This window comes from Microcaecilia unicolor, chromosome 2, assembly GCF_901765095.1.
Source record: "Microcaecilia unicolor chromosome 2, aMicUni1.1, whole genome shotgun sequence".
Classification (NCBI taxonomy): Eukaryota; Metazoa; Chordata; class Amphibia; order Gymnophiona; family Siphonopidae; genus Microcaecilia; species Microcaecilia unicolor.
In genome coordinates, this window is record NC_044032.1 from 207,716,170 (window position 1) to 207,736,713 (window position 20,544).

Below are 20,544 nucleotides of genomic sequence, written 5' to 3' on the forward strand. Positions count from 1 at the left end.
AATTCGTTGCCAGAGAATGTGGTAAAGATGGTTAGCTTAGCGGGCTTTAAAAAGGTCTGGACGGCTTGCTAAAGGAAAAATCCATAGACCATTATTAAATTGATTTGGGGAAAATCCACTGCTTATTTCAGGGCTAAGCAGCATAAAATGTATGGAACTTTTTCGGGATCTTGCCAAATATTTGTGACCTGGATTGGCCACTGTTGGAAACAGGATACTGGGCTTGATGGACCTTTGGTCTGTCCCAGTGTGACAATACTTATGTACTTAGGTACTTATGCTGTACAAGTGTCTCTGTCCAGTACGGTACACTAAAAGGCACTTTGATTTACTAAATAGAGGACCACATTTCACAACACATGTTACAGGTTTGTTGATCCCTGAAGCAGGCTCACACGGCTGTGTGAGGTCCTTGATGTGTGACTTTATTAAAGGTCCTACAAACTGACCTTTGGATATCCTCGTATTCTTTGCTTCACTTCTTTGCTGAAATCATTTTGGGATACCATCTAAGTTAATACTGAGACCATGCTACTGAGAGTTTGTTTACCATGCTCTTGTTAAAAATTATCCATAAGATATTTAGTCCTTTTTTAACACTCAAAAAGTTACCAGGCTCCATTGTAAAATATTTGTACTTAAAGGTTTAATGAATATAGCCCTGTGATCTCTTAACATCTGAAGCAAGTTGGTACCCTTTTAAGCAAATGTGAAATTAACATTTTTCTCATATTTGTCAGATGAACAACAGGGGGTGCTTTGGCGAGGTATAATATTGATTTTTTCCTTTGTTAAAAAATATTTTATTTATTGATATTTAGAACAAGATAACACTTGAATAGAAAATACATAACTACCAGGTACTAAAAATAAAAAGCATTATAGTAGAGGAAAAGTAAATTATCTGCATTACTATAATCAGTCCACAATAAATGGGGGAAGAGGGGTAAGTAACTGCTTGGCTAAACCTTATGAGAATGGCAGTGTACGAGTTTTGGAATGTTAGGATCCAAGTTCAGAACTGCATTGCATTTGACCTATCTATGGACCCCTTTTCCGAAACTATGGGTCCCTTTTACAAAGGTGCATAAGGGCCTATGCGCGTCCAGTGTGCGCTAAATTGGCTTTAGTGCCCGGTCTACTACCATATGCCCCTGCCGGTAATTCTGAATTTGGCGTATACATAAAGAGGGGCATGATCGAACGAAAACGTCTATCTCCATGGCCGTTTATCTCCGAGAACGGGTCCGTGAAGGGGTGGACCGAACTGTATTTTAGAAAAAAATAGACTTCCATGTTTTATTCGACAATTTGTGAGCTGGGCGTTTTTGTTTTTCAGCGATAATGGAAAATGAAAGCGCCCAGCTCAAAAACGAATAAATCCAAGGCATTTGTTTGCCTTCACCACGCCTCTGACACGCCCCCGTCAACTTTGTAAGCTTCCGCGATGGAGTGCAGTTGAAAACGTCCAAGTTCGGCTTTTGATTATACCGCGTTATTCGTTTTTGTGAGATAAACGTCCATCTCCCGATTTAGGTTGGAACTTGGGCGTTTTTCTCGTTCGATTATAAGCAGGATAGTGTCCTAAGGATTAATCCTGCAAATCCTTTATATATCCATTATGTTTGTTACCATAATTTTTATTAAATACATAATTTTATTATTTCACATATTCAATACTATTTATACGTTCATAGTGTCTTCATAATTACAATACTATCCAGCTTATTTTCGAAAAAGAAGGCCGGCCGTCTTCCGACACAATTCGGGAGATGGCCGGCCATCTCTCAAGGCCGGCGAAATCGGCATAATCGAAAGCCGATTTTGGCCGGCCTCAACTGCAGTCTGTCGTGGAGCTGGCCAAACTTCAAGGGGGCGTGTCGGAAGGGTAGTGAAGGCGGGACAGGGGCGTGCCGGGGCGTGCTTAAGAGATGGCAGGCTTCGCCTGATAATGGAAAAAAGAAAGCCGGCCCTGACGAGCATTTGGCCGACTTTACTTGGTTCCTTTTTTTTCAGGTCCAAGTCTCAAAAAAGTGCCTGAACTGACCAGATGACCACTGGAGGGAATCGGGGATCACCTCCCCTGACTCCCCCAGTGGTCACTAACCCTCTCCAACCCTCAAAAAAAACAACTTTAAAAACTTTTTTTGCCAGCCTCTATGCCAGCCTCAAATGTCATACTCAGGTCCATCACAGCAGTATACAGGTCCCTGGAGCAGTTTTAGTGGGTGCAGTAGACTTCAGGCAGGCGGACCCAGGCCCAACCCCCCCCCCCCACCTGTTACACTTGTGGTGAAAAATGGGAGCCCTTCCAAACCTACCCGAAACCCACTGTACCCACATGTAGGTGCCCCCTTCACCCCTTAGGGCTCTGGTAGTGGTGTATAGTTGTGGGTAGTGGGTTTGGGGGGGCTCAGCACCTAAGGTAAGGGAGCTATGCACCTGGGAGCTTTTTTTTTAAAAATTTTTAGAAGTGTATAAGCGTTGGTGAATTCACCATAGCGGAGGTAAAATATAGCGTGAAGGCTTTTTAGTAAATACCAACGCTTATACAACGGGTAACTTCTTTCCCTTTCTCACCAGATATTCACGGAGACCACAGACCCTGAGGCAGGTTATCAAAATGCTGGCCACCGTAGGTCGTGGTCAGAACTCCAGGTGGTGGAAAGACTGCAAGACTCTTATAAGAAGTGAAACGAGCAAGAAATAAGCAAGCAACAATACAAGCTAAGTAATCTATAAGATTCACTAAGATTGCATGCTCAAAATAACAACTAATGCAAAGCTATTAAGCTAGAGGTTTTTTGGCGGATGATGAAGCAGTCCAGCCCCTGAAGCTATAATAGAGCTTGGGGCTTCTCGAGGCCTTTTCCTCTCAAATATGTCTAGCGTTCAAGCTAAGATTGCTACAGCTTGACAGAAATATACTTTTGCAAACAGATTTTCCTATTTTTCTAGATATTATTTATATGTATTTTACAAGAAGCTCTGCATTTAGTGAGGCTTTTGTAACATACCTTGCAAATTTTGAGTGTCCTGACTTAGACATCCCTTTTTCAACCTAGATGACCTATATTAAATTGGACATTATAAATTACTGGTTGATGTACTCAAGGGCGAAGGACAACCTCTCAGACTCTAGATAGCTACATAAGGAAGTCTTTGTCTAGAACTGAGCATCTTCCTTTTTATTTTGGTCCACAAAGCTCACTAAGGGCCTTGTTTACTAAGGTGCGCTAGTGTTTTTAGCACATGCTAAAAATAGGGCACACTAACAGTGTAAATGCCCATAGGAATATTATGGGCATCTATATGGTTAACATGCACTAATGCTTAGCGTGTTCTAAAAACGTTAACGTGCCTCTAGCGCAGCTTAGTAAACAGGGCCCTAAGCATGGAGTGAAGGAGCAGCCTAGTGGTTAGAGAACCAGGGAAGCCAAGGTCACATCTCATGTATCCTACTGACACTATTTGTAACTTTCTGCAAGTTACTTCACTCTTTGTTTCCTCTCAAGATTGTGAACCCATTTGGTTAGGAAAAGAATTCATGTACATGAGTATGTAACTCACCCTAAGTCAAGATTTGAAAAAGACAAGTAAGAAATCTATAATGCAAATACAATGGCTATTAGCTTGCCATCCATAATTCACTCTGGGACTTTCTTCTGCTTCCCAGTACAGAATTACCACTATAATCTCCAAGATATTTGCTCCCAATGGATTGCATCCTAGAGATCCTTTAAGTTAAGGGTCTCTGTCATTTCAGAACTCAACTATTACCCAAATAAATATTGTTGAGGAGTTTAGATTAATTTTACTTTTGCATCCTGGCAATAAGCCAATACTCATTTTTTAGTCACATACTGAAACCACTCTCTTGTCTCCACAATGCTTTCTTTTCAACCTCTATTGCACCTACATCTCAAATGCACAATCCCCACAAGGAGACACTGAATGGTACTATTACCACTATCTTTGGGCTAGGGAATAACTTGAGCAATTAGTAAGACTAAGGCACCTTATACTAAGATCTCTGATTTCTATCAGTTTAAGATCTAGAAAAAAAAACGTTAGCATTATTAGCTACTGAATAAACACTTCTTTCAGGACTAACACTTGAAATCTAGTTGGATGCAATGTAATGGTTTCTACTTCAAGGGATGAATTCTATATATGGTACTGAAAAAAAACTGATGCTGAAACAAAAATGCTATTCTATAAGCCGTGCTTAAAGTTAGGCACGGTTTAGAGAATAGCGCTTATGCCCGGGAATCATGACTAACTTTAGGCTCGACCATTTGTACCAACAGAAATGTGGTGCAAATGTATGCACCTAAATTGGACACGTATCCCCCGTATTCTATAACAACTCACATAAATGCTGGGAATGCCCCTGTTCCACCCATGACCCTCCCATTTCCGCTACCCCTGTTTTTCTTCTGGATTTCTAAAGGCAATATTATCTGTTCATGATTTCTTCCTTTCTGGATTTTTTTTTTCTGTTTGACTCATCCCACCCTTTTTAAATGCATTTTCCTACTACTCAGCTCATGTCTCAATCATATAATGTGCCTGTGCACAATAGTGTGACATCAAAGAAAGTGACTGGGGATGCAAATGCATCCCTGTCTCATGTAAGTTACACAACTCCATCCTCTGAAACTAAAAAGCAGCTGAAGTAAGAGTATACGTGTTCATCTGAACACTCCAAAAAAAGATCAGCTGTATGAATAAGACATAGCATCTCTCAACAAAGTTTCTTCCTGGTCCCTTCCCAGTCTCATCTCAAGATTGTGTAATTCAGATGTTGTGAGCATGAAGAGAAACAGGAAACAATCCTTTGCTGTATGAGCAATGTTTGTACCATATACCCATGTGCCTACGCATTTCCAACAGTACAGTAAGCATGTAGGTGTGGGAACTGGGTGGTTCTGGGGATGAGCACAGGGTTGCGGGAGCTTTTAACCTCTGGATGACTGGTTTAATTCCCAGTTCAGATTGCTGAGAGAACCATAGCATACATGCTCACACCACTATGTCCGTCAAATTACTATGAGTTTGTGAATTCTGCTGCACGCCACCTTATCACTGATTGTAACAAAGAAACAGAAACAGAGAGATTTTATAGATGCTGAAAAATCTTGCCACCCTTGCCCATTTTAATATCTGATGTCCAACGTGATCAACGCTGCTGTATAGATTAGAAACAATGGTGGAACAAAACTGTGCATAACGACCTGAGCCAAAAGTTGACAGTTAACGGCTTCAGTTATGCAAAATTCTAGGACTATGGAAAAGGTTGAATGACCTGCAGCATTTTTGCAGGGCTGTCAAAGAAACCCCTTTCAATGACTTTTGACTGTGACCTGTGGTCAACTAATCTTGTGTTTGTTTTTCTTCCCTGCAAACTGCTTGTTGATTTCCCTTTTTTTTTTTGAATTTCTATTTTTTATTAGATCAGGTTTGTTTTAAATGGTCTTCTTTCTAGAAATGAAGCAACCAATTGGACAGTCTCAGAATTGCCTACCTAAACCTTTGCCCCAATAGTCCTGCCAGAAGATGGTAAGGAAGAGTAATTCAAAGTATAAAGCAAAAACATTGCAGAAACTTTCTTTAATAATGTTCCTTTGGCTTTATGTACCTTAAATAAAGGGCATTTACCTGCCAGAAAATGTCAACTCAACAAATTGGGGAACTCACGTTACTAAATTGTGTTAATATCAGCAGTTAACACATGTATACATGGAGTCCAGATTTCAGTGGGACATCTACTACTGAAAAAGGTGTGAGCAAAAATCTAAATAAATAAATAGCAAATGACGTCCTCAACTGCCGCGCAGGGACGGAGGGATAGCAAAGGAGGTCCTTCACCCATACTCTAAAAAAAAAAAAAAAGACAAAAGTTTTTAAAGATGTTTTTTTCAGGTTGGGAGATGGGAGTCAGGGGAGGTCATCCCCGATTCCCTCCGGTGGTCATCTGGTCATTTAGGGCATTGTGGCTTGGTCATAAAAAAAAAGGACCAAGTAAAGTCGGCCAAGTGTACGTCAGGGACGCCCTTCTTTTTTCCATTATTGCTTGAGAATGCCCCTCTGTTAGGCACGCCCCAGTCCCGCCTTTGCTATGCCTCCGACACGCCCCCAGGAACTTTGGCCATCCCAGCGATGGGAAGCAGTTGGGGACGCCCAAAATCGGCTTTCGATTATGCCGATTTGGGCGACTCTGACAGAAGGACGCCCATCTCCCGATTTGTGTCGGAAGATGGGCGTCCTTCCCTTTCGAAAATAAGCTAGTTAGTGGTAATGTCTCACGTGTTAACCAGGTAGTAATCGTCTATGCACATACAATGCCGATTACTGCTCGGTTAGTGTCGTGCACCGGAAAATAAAATTACCACTCGGGCCACGCGGTAGCCGGGTGGTAGTTCCAAATTGATGTGTATTGTGTGCACGTATGTGCCAACGCGACTTAGTAAAAGTGCCCCTTTGAGCGCCAGACTTACACTTGCTAAAACCTGGTGTAAACACTGGTGCCCACGTTAGGTGCACTGACCCAGTATTCTATAATTACGCACAAAGGGCCCCTTTTACAAAGCGGCGGTAATCCCAATGTGGGCTAAAATGGAAGTACCACCTGGCTACTGCAGCAGTCCAGTGGTAGTTCTTACTCCTAGCATGCGCCATTTCCAGCACTACAAAAATATCCTTTATAATAATTTGCACCTCCAACGTTCCATGTCTGGCTGCCTGGGTTAGTAACATCTCCTGACATCAGCCAGTCTCCAGCGTTCCATTCCCCCTCACTGTCCCGCCATCGAGTCAAGACTTAATGATGTCAGAGGGCGGAACAGTGAGAGGGAAGGGAACGCTGGAGGCGAGCTGATGTCAGGAGGGATGTTACGAATGGAATGGAAGCCAGCCTTTGCCAGCCAGAGAACGTTCAGGTACAAATGGAGGGGAGAAGAGAATCGCAGGACATCGAGAGGAGGAAGGGAGGAAGGGAAGGGAAAGGGATGGCAGGGCAGAGGAGGATTCATGGACATGGATGGGATGGGAGGATAGTAGAGGAGAGAATCACGGGACACAGATGGGAGGGCAGAGGAGAATCGCTGGATATGGAGGGAAGGGGAGGGAAGAATCGCTGGATTTGGAGGGGAGGGCAGGGGAGAGAGAAAGAAAAAGCTTACATGACAGCCTTCCTAGGGCCCGTTTCATTGTTGAGGAAACGGGCATGGTTCCACTAGTATATATATATTTGTAGTGCCGGTGTGTACCTGGTGGTAATTGGGAAGTTTTTGCGATGGTGCTTATCTCGTTTTGACTACGCACTCTCAAGTTAAGGAGATTGGTGTTTCACAGCTTTATTCTGTTACACACACATTGTTAGAAGAAAGTGTCTTCTTCCAGAAAACACTATAGCAATAATATACAGGGACTCCTGAGGCAGGCCAGAGTGGCCGAAACAAGACTCATGTCGAGTCCAGGTTTTATTAATAAACTTTTGCTGTGAACTTTTCCAAGCCAAGTGGAAGTTTCTTGACATCATCCATCTTGTCTCCTTCACTGTGTCTTTGTGCTTTGGCTTTACCAGTGCGGAGGTTTGTTTTCTTCTGTGTTTGTCGCTCGCGGTAATCGGGCAGTGCCATGCGCTGCCTGGTTACTGCTGGGTTAGCACAGGAGTCCTTACTGCCACCTCAATGAGTTGCGGTAAGTGCTTCCCCCCGAAATGGCCAGACAGCAAGTGCTTCACTTGCCGCATGGCCATTTCTTAAAAAAAAGAAAGACCTGCCTTTTACCCGCTGTGGTAAAAGGGGACCTCAGCGCATGTCAAAAGCATGCACCGAAGCCAGCGCAGACCCCCTTTTGTCGCAGCTTCATAAAAGGACCCCATAACATTTCAGAATGCCCCTGACATGCCCAAGCCCCTCCCATGGCAGTGTCCCTTTTTGAGATACATGCTATAGGAGTTAGGTGTCCTGCCTTATAGAATAGCGCACAGCCAGATGTGTGTGCAAAATTAATGAGTGCCAATTGGTTGTTGGCACCCAGTTATTGATGCCATTGGCCAATTAATTTGCACACACATCTCAGCAGTGCACCCAAATAAGTCCACATCTTGGGAGCAAACAGGGACCAATGCCCAGAAATGTGGGAAAATGTTAAAATGAAAGGAACACAGCGCATTACTAAATATCTGTCTACAGGAAAGCATGCTGTTTGCTTCAGTGACTTGCTGAGTGTGAGCATTTTTCTGACCCTTTCCAGGAAAAACTATGGTTAGACAGCGCTATGCAAATACAAGTCCAGAAAGTATTCTGTTATGTACTGATCACTGGATACAAAAAAAAAAAAAAGAAGCTAATTGTGAGAGATTTACTTTGCCATTCTTTTATTTACTTTATGTTCTTTCACTGTTCAATCATTAAGCTGCTCTCTTGCACTTAAATGTTACATATCCAAAAAGAGTAAGCATATTCACTTTTTGGTTAGATCTTAAAAGTAAAAGTATTTAATTATGTGGTTTTGTTGGCTTTTCAACAACTTTTAATGCCTGGTATGGAACTGATTAATAATTACCCCTTCGATTGCAAAGAAAAAAATATGTTATTTTCATGTTTTCCTTTTATTTTTGGTTAGTGGCAATTTAGTATCTATTTAAAACCTGTCAGCATGGAATACTGAATTTAGCAAAGCTGCAAATGATAGCAGAGTGCCACTTCTTGAAAATGAGTGGCCAACCAGCCAACATTTCTCTGCTGCTTCCCTTCCCTTTCCTGCTCGGAGTGTCTCTAAGCTTCCTCAACTTTTAATGCTTGCTACTTGTCAGTTCTGAATGTTCTAATCACACTATGGCTGGACATCTGGACAGATTCCATTGTTAAATTCTCCAGTAGCCTGCCTATGGACTTGTGATAGCAACAAACCAGAAAATAGAATCAAAGAGTTCACCTGTTCCTTGGGAGAATAAAGAACAGAAACTGAGTGCTGATGGTATATTTTCTATGTGACAGCTGCTATGTTAATTCTACCATTCAGCTCTTGGGACACAACAGTGAAAAGACAACACAAATGATTACATCTATTCCTGAAACCCTGAGCAACTTTTCAAATTTCAAGATAAAAACCAGAACCACAAATAAACCTCTCCCATTCCATAGGACCCTTACCTGAAATGCAGGGTTAGTCAAGCCATCATGTGCAGGAGGGCTGCTGCCTCTCTGTTCCAGCTCCATGCGTGGCACTCAGAAGAAAGTTTCTGATGTTATTTTGAAGAGTTTGAAGCTCTTTCAGGAATTCCAAGATAACTAGTATTCCAGTGTGTCTATCGCATTAATTTTTACCTGTGTACAGTCACTCCCACGATACTCCTGTGCCATAGCTCCACCCTAATGATTAGTCAGCCAAATCCCACAGAATACGTTGGAGAGTGGTGCAAGAAGCAGAAAATATTAGCTCCAAATGACATATACAACACATACGCACACACACACACACACACACACACACACACACACACACACACACACACACACACACAAAAAACCGCAAAGGCAAATACCAAAGAAAAGAGTCTCGTTCTCAGCACAGGACAATAAGGATGGGCTTTTTATCCAAAAGGAGTGATTACTAGAACAAGGACAAAGGATATGTTTATAAGATTAGGGCAGAAAAGTAAAACATGAGAAGAGGATGGTTAGGTGATCAGAAGATGAGAAAGGGAGGGAGGAAAATTGGAGAAAAAGAAAAACCAGGCTTAGGAGGTCATTTTAGAAAGGATTTTCTAGAATTTTGCTGCCAAGTACATATGTGCAAGTACACATGCTGAAAGTATGTGCATTCTTATGAATATACTGTCCAGCGGACAATTTGGGCAGAGCAAATGGTAAAGTTGCAGTAAACATTCCTATTTTATATATGTGCATATACATCTAGGACTAAATTTAGTAAATGGTACCTAAATTTGGGCACCAAAAAAAAAAAGAGTGCTATTCTATAAACAGCGCTCCAACTTTATAGAATAGCACTTAGTACCAAGATCCGCACCCAGAGGATTTATACCAATTGTAAATCCTTGTGCTTAAATTAGGTGCAAATCTCCTGTATTCTCTAATGCTGCAGCACATCTGAAGTGCATGCTCCTGACCCACTCATGCCCCTCCCATGATTATATCCCTTTTTCAGGTGCACACTTAAAAATGAACGTGCATAGAAGACTGGAACAAACTGAAAACTATGATCGTAGGCTTAACTTACGGGTTTTGAACTTTCCAAAACCCCTTGCTATTTTGCCGATTGATTTAAGAAATACTTAGTGGAAATACTTGGGGAGGGGGGGGGGGGGGGCTTCTGCTAATATTCCTCCTTTAAATAAGATCTACTATCTACCTGTTTCTTCAAGGAAAACTCAGGGGGCATTGGATGCGAATGTTGCCCAGGAGCCATCTTTAGATCTTAGAAATATATTAGCAATATTGGAGGAATCTACCACAGATGTGACAAATAGAGCAACTTTGTTTGAGCAACACTTAAATACTACTTTAAGATTATATTTAGAAATGTGCAGGATAAATTTTGTGGACAACAACTTTGGATCTCTCTGGATGTGACTAGCTTAACACAGGATAGGAGAAAAAGTTTCTTGACTATGAGGAAAGAAGTGAAGGATTTGGGTGCCACTTTTTTTATTATCTTATCTGTGCAAATATCTTGTGTGACTTGGAGGGACGAAATATATATTTTTCCTTCCTGAACAATTACATTCTTTCATAGATTTGAAGAAGAGCATCCAAAGTTGAAATGTGGTTTTATAAGGAATGATGGCAGTCACCTGCTATGGCCTTTTTCACGTTATAATTTTTCAATTCTTTTCCCTTTAATCTTTTCACTCCTCCCCCACACTTGATATATTTATTTTTTATATTTATATCCCACCTTTTTCCAAGGTGGGTAACGATATCCACATACGTAGTCTTGAACACATACTGTAACAATCGACAAGCATATTAGCAGCATCCATGTAAATAGTCTTCAACGTGTAACAGTCGCTAGGTATATTTTTTTTTTTAATTTAAAGAAGTCTTTATTAAGCATTGATAAACATTAACATACATGTGTGACACATTACAAAACCATATAGTCTGGAACATTCAATATACATGACTCTAACACCCAAGGGATACAACCATAAAATCAGTGCTGTAAATGGCATCTTATTTTACTTCAATTTTTATCCAGTTTTTGTGTTTTTAAACCTCCCTTCCCACCCTCCCTCCCTCTCCCCTCCCCCCCATCTATTCCCTTCTACCCCCCATCTTTCGCCCATCCCATATTTCAACCAGAGCACCTTTGTAAGAAAGGTTCCCAAATTCTATCCCACTTATGCACTGTTTTCCGTTTCACGGCAGTCAATCTTTCCATCTCACACATGTATCTTACTTTGGTGATCCATCTTCATATCGAGGGTACTAACGGGGATTTCCAACTTTGCGCTAAGTTTATTCGAGCTGCGTGCAGAGCACACCTTGTCAAGATCCACTGGTCAGGCGTTAGCCCTGCAGGCCTAGACCCAAGCAAGAAAACTAAAGGATGCCACTGCACAGACCGATCTAGCCACCCCTGCAGCCGAGAACGCACCCCCTTCCAGTAGGCCTGCGCCTTAGGGCATAGCCACCATATATGACCTGCGTTCCCCAGCCCCCCACATTTCCTCCAACAGAGTTTTGATACCTGAGCGAACATGTGATTTAGCCGAACCGGAGTCAGATACCACCGGTAAAATACCTTTATAGCGTTTTCCTGCGTAGCTACTGACACTGATGACTTCAAAATCTGCTTTTCCAGGGCCACCCACTCAGGTTCCGGCAATGTAAAATGCAGCTCCTGCTCCCATCTCTGCCTATGTAGGATGGACGGCTTAGCTCTGTTCTCTTGATAAGCATACAGTTTAGTTATCATACCCCTCGTGTCCTTGTCCTCTACACACATCTCCTCCAGCTGATGGACTTCTCGCTTCAAACATTCCACATATGCAGAGCTCTTCAAAAAGTGCACCAGCTGCAAGTATGCATATCGATCCCCCTGTCTAAGCCCATAATCATCCCTCAGTGTTTCAAAGGGCACCATAGTCTCTCCCTTGTGCAGCTGCCCCAAGGAATCTAATCCGGCCTCCGCCCATCTGTGAAAAGTGACGCTCCCCATCCCTGGTTCGAACAAAGGGTTGTCCAGTATCGGAGCCAAACCCGAAATCAGTGGCTTCTTATCTGAAAACAGATGGTCCCAATAATGGAAAGTGGCCTGCACTGTGGGCGGAAATCTATCTACTTGCCCCCTGTACCTACCCGCAACCCACATTAACTGTCCCAGACTCCGAGAACCCACCAACGCTTGCTCAATGTCAACCCATACATGATGGTCCTCCCTTTTAAACCAGGCTATTGCCGCCCTTGCCTGAGCTGCCCCATAATACCAGACCAGATTGGGTACCCCCAACCCTCCCATCCGTTTACTTTTATATAGCAGGGCCCTGGGCAATCGGGGTCTTTTCTGATTCCAGATGAAGCGGTTAATCGCCTCCTGCAGACCTGATAAAAATGATCTGGTCATTTTCATGGGAAGGACCTGGAACAGATAAAGAAGTCGAGGCAAAATGTTCATCTTTACTGCAGCAATCCGCCCAAACCAGGACAGTCCCATAGACATCCATCTGTCCAGGTCCCTCTGTACAGCTCGCTTAAGTGACGGATAATTGCTGGTAAACAGCTCAGTTAAGTTTCCAGGCAACTGCACTCCCAAGTATCCCAGCGCCTTAGCCTCCCATTTAAAGGCAAAAGACGCCTTCAAGGTGTCCATCACTCTAGGAGGGACTCCTACCGCCAGTCCAGTGGACTTGTTAGCATTTAGTTTGTATCCAGATATTGTCGCGTATTCCTCTATCACCTGCATTAAATTAGGCAAAGAGATTAATGGCTTGGTTAAAGTCAAAAGAACATCATCTGCGAATAGGGCAATTTTATACTCCCTCCCTCCCACCCGCAATCCAGCAATGTTCTCATTAGCTCGCACGGCCTCCGCCAATGGTTCCATTGCCAGAGCAAACAGGAGGGGGGATAGAGGACAACCCTGCCTAGTTCCTCTACCCAACCGAAATAATTCGGAGTTCCCTCCATTGACGCGCACGCAGGCTTGCGGTTCTGAATACAAGGCCCTAATCCACATTCTGTAAAATTGACCTATTCCAACCTGGCGTAGAACCTTATCCAAATACCCCCAGTGAACCCTATCGAATGCCTTTTCAGCATCTAGTCCAAGCAATACTATTGGTCTATCCTTCATCTGGGCTGCATAGAGAAGATCCACTGTTCTCCTTATGTTGTCCGCTGCCTGTCTTTTGGCTACAAACCCTACTTGATCCGGGTGTATCATGCTAGGTAGCACAGTCCCCAGCCGATTTGCCAGGACCTTAGCTAAAATTTTTACATCAGCGTTTAATATGGAGATGGGCCGATATGATGCACATAACGTAACATCTTTGCCTGGCTTAGGGATTACGGCCACCCACGCCTCCATCATAGTCTTGGGAAGGGACACACCCTCCCTCACTGAGTTAACAATCATTGTCAGGTAGGGGGCCAGCTCTACAGCGTATACCTTAAAAAATTCGTTGGTGAATCCATCTATCCCAGGCACCTTCCCTGTGGGCAAGGTTTTAATAGCCCTAATGACCTCATCTACCCGCACCGGACATTCAAGCTCCTCCCTCTGTGCTTCAGTCAAAACCTCCAGCCCCCTAGCTCCCAAGTATTCGTCAATTTTGTCGGTCTGCACAGTGGCGTCCTCCTTATATAGGGTCTCATAATATTGAGCAAAGCACTGTCTGATCTGTGCTGACCTATGCACCACCTGCCCTTTACCATCTCGGACTTTCAAGATGTGACGAGAGGATCTCAACTGTCTTAATTTGATTGCTAATAACCTACCAGGTTTGTTAGTGTGTTCATAATAGACCTGCTTCATCCTTGCATGTGCAAATTGCAAGCTGTCTTCATGGAGCGAACCAAGCTCCAGTCTAACCGCCTGCAACTTACGCAGGTCTGACAGGGAACCTGTGGCCCTGTATTTAGCCTCTAGTCTCCCAAGTTTGTCCATACATAGGGCTAACTGAGCTTTGTGTGCCCTCACCCTCCTGCCCGCTCCTTGTATAAAGTAGCCTCTGGAGACTGCCTTAAAGGCGTCCCACACCGTTCCCAGAGAGGGTCCCGAGTCTAAATTCATATCAAAGTATTCTTTCAAAACTGGACGAAATCCCGCTACTAATTCCGGGTCCTGTAGCAAACCATTGTTAAGCGTCCATCTTTTTTCTCTCGGTTCCTCTCTTAGGGACGGGAGAACAGCCCAGGTCGGGGCATGATCAGATATGCTAATGTGGCCTATAGAAGATTCCCCCTCTCCCCCAGACAATGCCTTGTCCAAAAAGATGTAGTCAAGCCTAGAATAAGACAGATGAACCTGGGAGTAAAATGTGTAGTCTCTCATCCTGGGGTGTGCCAATCTCCAGGCATCGTATAAGCCCAATTCATCCACACAATCTTTTAATGCCTGTGAAATTTTACAATCCAGAGGGGCAGGAGGAGTAGAACGGTCTAATCCAGGCTGCATAGTGGCGTTAAAGTCTCCCGCCATTATTAATTTCCCCTTGGCAAAGCTCTGCAACTCTTTTCGGAGACGAAGGAAAAACTCCCCCTGCCTCTCATTTGGCGCATATACACTTGCCAAGGTATACTCCTCCTGCTCCAGCACTACTTGCAGTAGAAGAAATCTTCCTTCCCTGTCCTTTTTAGAATGTACAATCTGCACCTGGACATCTCTATGAAATAATATCGCCACCCCCCTTTTTTTAACCCCCTTTACATCTGAGGCACAAACCACCAGTGGATACTGTTTAGAGGACAACAGGCCCTCGTATTTTTGCATTAAATGTGTTTCTTGCAAAAAGACCACTTGAGGTTTCAACAGCTGCAATTCTCGGGACAACGCATGCCTCTTATAAGGGGAGTTCAACCCCTTCATATTATAAGTTACCAATTTAAATCCCGCCATTGCTTATTCTGTAGTTACACCCCCGCTTCAATTGGAGGATGGCTATCCATCCTTTCACCCCCCCTCTTCCAACTCACTTGCTTCCTGGTTGTTCTGGTTATTCTCAATCCCTTATCCCTCCCCATCCCATTCCCTCCCCCCCCCCCCTCCCATACCCTCCCTGGCCCCAAAGCCAATATCCACCAACTGGTCCCATATGGCACCAGCTGGTGTTGCAAGGAAGCAACCTCACCAGCCGAATAGACTCACTTGTAAACCGGAGCCTATCACCACACAACTGAACACTCCCTTCGGCCCTCCCACTCGCCCCCTCCCCCTCCCTCATGCATTCTCAATTATATCAATATTTAACTCGTATCATTCTTTATACTTCGTTTATCTCCCAAATGTCTCTCTGCACATCACCTCCTCTCAATGTCTCTCAGCTTCTGGTTCCTCGCACCGGTTTCTTGATTTCGCCCCTGCAGCTCAGGTCCTGGGCTTCCTGGGTGCTTTCTCTACCCTTTTCCATCTCTGGAGTCTTTTGTAGAAGAAGCCACCTCCACTGGTAGGGTAGCTGTAGTGGCCAATCCAGCCTCGTATAAAAGCTTCCAGGCTTCTCCCACTCCTCGACATCTATGCTGCGCACCCTTGATCTCAAAACAAAGCGCAAACGGGAATGTCCACCTGTAGAGAATCTTCTCTCTCTTCAAAATCTCTATTACCGGTCTCATAGCTCTGCGTGAGTTCAAAGTGAATAAGGAGAGATCCTGGTATATTGCAATTCTCGCCCCATTGAATTCCACTTCGGGGTTCTTTCTAGCTTTCTGCCATATCTGGTCCTTGCAATTATATGAAGAGAAGCGCACCACTATGTCCCGGGGGTTGTTATCTCGAATTTTCCCCAGCGCTCTATGCGCCCTGTCAATGCCCATTGCAGCTGTATCAAAGTCCTCTCCCATCAACTGGGCACATATATTTCGCACCACCTCCGGTACTACTTCTCGGTCTTCATTTTCTGGAACTCCTCTGAATCTTAAATTGTGTCTGCGCCCTCGATTTTCTAGGTCGTCTAATTTATATTGGAATTCCTCCGACTGTTCCATTAACTTAGCAAGTTGTTTATCAACCTCCTCATTTTTATCCCCCTGTTCTTCTGCCTTCTCCTCCAAGGCTTCCACTCGGCCTCCTAGCTCTCTCAAATCAACGCTCAGAGCGTCCACGTGCTCTAAGATCTCTTCTTTGGAGGCTCTGATTTCGGCTCGAATGGTTTCCAGGCAGCGTGTCAGGTCCGCGGGGAGAGCTTGCATTTGGGCCGCTTCAATACCCCCGGTACCATCTTCCCTCGAGGAAGCCGAACCTGACTCCGACGAGCAGCGTGCTTTGGGGGATGGGGGGCGCGCAAGGCCCCGTTCCGCTTGCCTCGTGGCTGGTCTATCGTGCTCGCGCTGCTGCGCTCCGCTTTTCTTACTCATGGCGCTTTACCTGGGACGTTCGCCAATCACTTATAGTCCCGTGTGCGATTTTAGAGAGGTTTTTGATTCGGGAAGCACCTTTGAGAGGGTGAGGAGACACGGAGCTCAGGAGTTAAGCGGCCATTCAGCCGCGTGACGTCACTTCCTCAGTCGCTAGGTATATTAAGCTAAAACAAGATCATTAATCTGGTCTTAGCATACAAACAAACAAACAAACAAAAAGCAAAGAGAGAGAGAAAAAAAGTCCTGTAAGAGTTAATCAGATAGGTTTTTATGTAGTTAAAAAGGATTTGACAAACAGATGTATTTTTAGCAGCCGCTTGAACTGATGAATGTCTTCACATTTTCTTCCTTAGACCACCATCATGATCACATGATAGTGGCCTAAGGAAGAAAATATGTTTTCTTTAATGACTAGTAAAAAAGGTCTGTTTCTGTCAGAAATGAAATGGGCGCTAGCAAGGTTTTCCTCGGAGTGTATGTTTGAGAGAGAGAGAGAGAGAGAGTGTGTGTGAGAGATGGAGAGTGTGATAGACAGAGAGTGTGTCATAGAAAGTGTATGTGAGACACAGAGAGTGAGTGAGTGAGTGCCCCTCCCCCTCCCTTTATGGTCTGAGGCCCCCCCCTTCCACCCCACCTCCTCTCCCCTGCCCCCCTCCAGCCACCCATGTCCTGCGACCCTACTCTCCCCCAGCCCCCCCTTCAGCCACCCACATCCAACGACCCTCCTCTTCCCCTGCCCCCCCTGTAGCCACCCATGTCCAGCGACCCTACTCTCCCCCTGCCCCCCCGTAGCCACCCATGTCCAGCGACCCTACTCTCCCCTTGCCCCCCTCCAGCCACCCATGTCCAATGACCCTGCTCTCTCGCCTGCCCCTCCTTCATCCACCCAGGTTGTGTAACCAATTCTTCAGGGCAGGCAGGAAAGATCCCCAGTCCTGGCTGCCCGCTGCTGGCGTTGGTGCTGACGCTCCCCCGCTGCTGGATTGCTGTTCAAAATGGCCGCCAAGACTTCCAATGGCGGACTTGCAAGACTTCTGCTGAAGTCTTGGAGGCCGCCCTTGTAAGTATCGGCGGCCATTTTGAACAGCGATCTGGCAGCAGGGGAGCGTCAGCGCCAGCACCAGCGCCAGCATCAGGCAGGCAGGACCGGGGATCTTTCCTGCCTGCCCCGAAGAATTGTTTACACAACCTGGGTAGATGAAGGAGGGGCAGGTGAGAGAGCAGGGTCGTTGGACATGGGTGGCTGGAGGGGGGGCAGGGGGAGAGTAGTGTCGCTGGACATGGTTGGCTGCAGGGGGGCAGGAGGAGAGGAGGGTCACAGGACATGGGTGGTTGGAGGGGGGCAGGGGAGAGGAGGGTCATTGTTTGATGCGCCACTCCCTGCCACTTGCTCCACGTGCTTCTCTACTCCTCCCCCTGCCTGGGAATCAGCTGTGAGTGACGTCAGCCTGGCTATGGAGCCTAGCTCTGCAACTCCAAAGGCGCCACGGACACAGGCAGACACATTAGAACGTTGATGGTGAGAATTATTATATAGGATTGTAAAATTTCTAAGTTGCTTATTATATAGCATGGTTACTTCTGTGTTTCTTGTTCAAGAGTTAATCTTGTAAAAAATTTTGAAATACAATAAAAAAAATGTACGCACATATCTTTATAGAACACAGACTAGGAAGATGTACGTGTAAATTCAAATTGTTGCCAATTAGCACTAATAATTGTTTGCACCCAATTATTGGTGCTAACTAGCTCATTATTCAATTAAATTATGTGCACAATTGGGTGTGTGCTCAAATTTGCACACTGAATTTTGAGTGCCATAATAGAATATGTGCATATATTTATATCTGCCTTAGAGCAGGTGCATATCTGTGCATGTGAATTTGTGTGCTATGGAGGCTGCTTCTTGCTGCTTATTTCATAAAGGCAATAGGAGCCTTTTTATTAAGTGCCCTGTTTTAAAATGACCCTCTTAGTTTTGAATCAGACTTGGGCATTTGGGAAAAGAGAGAACATGAAGATTGTTTCTAGACTTCCTGGTGAGAAGTGTCTATCCACACACATGGAAGGATCCTGAGGTAGAAACTGTGTTTGATTCGCAGTTGGCACAAGCACATTGAATCCTTGAGCAATTTGTAACTGCAGCATCTGTGCCTGCTCCTCACTGAGCATGACTTGGAACCACTTATTGGAGGAAGCCATTGAAAAAGGCGGGGGAGATGGAAGGGAGGCAGCCTGAGAAGGTGTCAGTGTTGGACTGGTAGCTTGGACCTGGCTGCTGGGAGACTTATTGACTAGCACCTCTTTTAAGAAGGAGGGGTGCTCCTCCCAGTGCTGGTGCTTCTCAGGTACCAGTGATGCTAATGTCCTGGCACTCCCAGCACTGTGCATCAAGGAAGACTGATACTTATGCTTCTTGGGCTTTCCCCAATTTATGGCATTGTGATCCTTCTGTCCCATTGAGGATGACATCAAACCCATATGTGTCCTCGGTGTTGGGTCTGATGGTAACAGGTCCTGGGGCTTATTCTCAGTGCCCAATGTCGAGGGAGGTATAGATCTCCTTGATACTGGTGCACTTCCAGTGGAGGCTGGTCTTGGCAGCCATTGAGATTGATGCTTCCAGTGCTGATGTTGATGTATCGGCCTTTGAGAAACAAAATGTTTCTCCTGTTGAACCTGCTGCACCTTCTGTGTCCTCAGCTGCTTTTGCAAATAGAAAGAACAAGCGTTAGGCTCATGGTCAGGTCCAAGGCACCCAATGCACCAGCTGTGTGGTTCCATTATCGAAATTATTCAGTTACACTGGGCACACCTTTTGAAGCTATTGGAGGTCTTCTTGGACATCAAGAAAAGAATCATTGCCAAATTAAACTCCTCAATTTTGAACTGGAAAAAGGGGAAGTGTTCAAATCAAGGTTGGGGCTTAGGCCTAAAAAGGGCCTAGCTATATGTGAAAAATAAAGGAAACTTTCAGGGCTGAAAAACTAAAAGAAATTAAAAGGGTAAAATTAAATGAAAAATTATCTGAAAGGACTTGAAAACCCGCATGAAAAGGCACAAGAAAAAAAGCACAAATTGCACTGAGAAGAATATAAAGATGTGTCCTCCCTGCTCCACTGAAAAATGAAGACTGAGGGATCCACACTCATGAATTGGGCAGGAAGGCATCAGCACATGTGCAGTGGGATGCTGCTAGAAAATTCTTAATCTTGTTATTCAGTGTCTGCAGCAGGATCATCACATGACGTCACCCACATGTGAGAATACAATGACCTGCTTTATTTCAGGGAAAAATACATTACCATGATATGTGCTCACATAATTTTTTTTATGACTGCACACTAATGGCAACATTATTGCACGGCTATTAATACAGAAAATGGAAAATTGGTCATTTTACTGTTGCAGAAAAAATGGCCATAACGCATGGGAAAAACACTCACAAGGGCACGCCTAAGGCCAATTTTTGCTGCAGCTTAGTAAAAGAACCCTCGAATTACCCTCCATGCGATCTGTATAGGAGGTTTGAGAATCTTACTTAAGGAGAATGGACCTGGATTATTTTTTATTGTATTTTGTAAGATTAATCTGTCAGGAATCAGCTATCAAGTTTGAAAAGGAAAACAGCAAGGGTAGTGAGTAAAGAGCAATAACACAACTTTTCTGCTTCCCTAAGCTATTCAGTTCAGCAGAGCCCCTAAAGGCGATCTGTTGGGCAGCTGATAGATGATAGCTTCCTTAAGGTGGGTAAATAAAGATGCTATAGAGAGGCTTACATTTATTGGCATGAGTTGTAAATTGTTTTATATGCTAACAAACTTGCAGGTTTACGTTTCCCATGTACATTCTTTGAAGAAAAAAACGATGGAAAAGAAAGCTTGCAATAGTGTTCATGCTAGATGCTTGAATACAAAGAAAGGTCTGTGAAAGGTGATTTCTTTTCCAACAGCAGGGGTAATTCATTGAGGAAAAAAAAGGACATCTTGGTGGG

General features: G+C 44.3%; 1 protein-coding gene across 1 annotated transcript in view; it reads right to left on the minus strand.

Annotated features, from left to right (window-relative positions):
- SLC28A3 (solute carrier family 28 member 3) overlaps window positions 1-9,326 on the minus strand; it is a 141,658-nt gene extending 132,332 nt beyond the window's left edge. The window contains exon 1 of the mRNA XM_030193667.1: window positions 9,165-9,326. Coding sequence (XP_030049527.1) covers window positions 9,165-9,230 — 66 coding nt within the window. The 5' untranslated portion in view covers window positions 9,231-9,326. The remainder of the gene's footprint in view (window positions 1-9,164) is intronic.
- Between the last annotated feature and the right edge of the window lie 11,218 nt (window positions 9,327-20,544).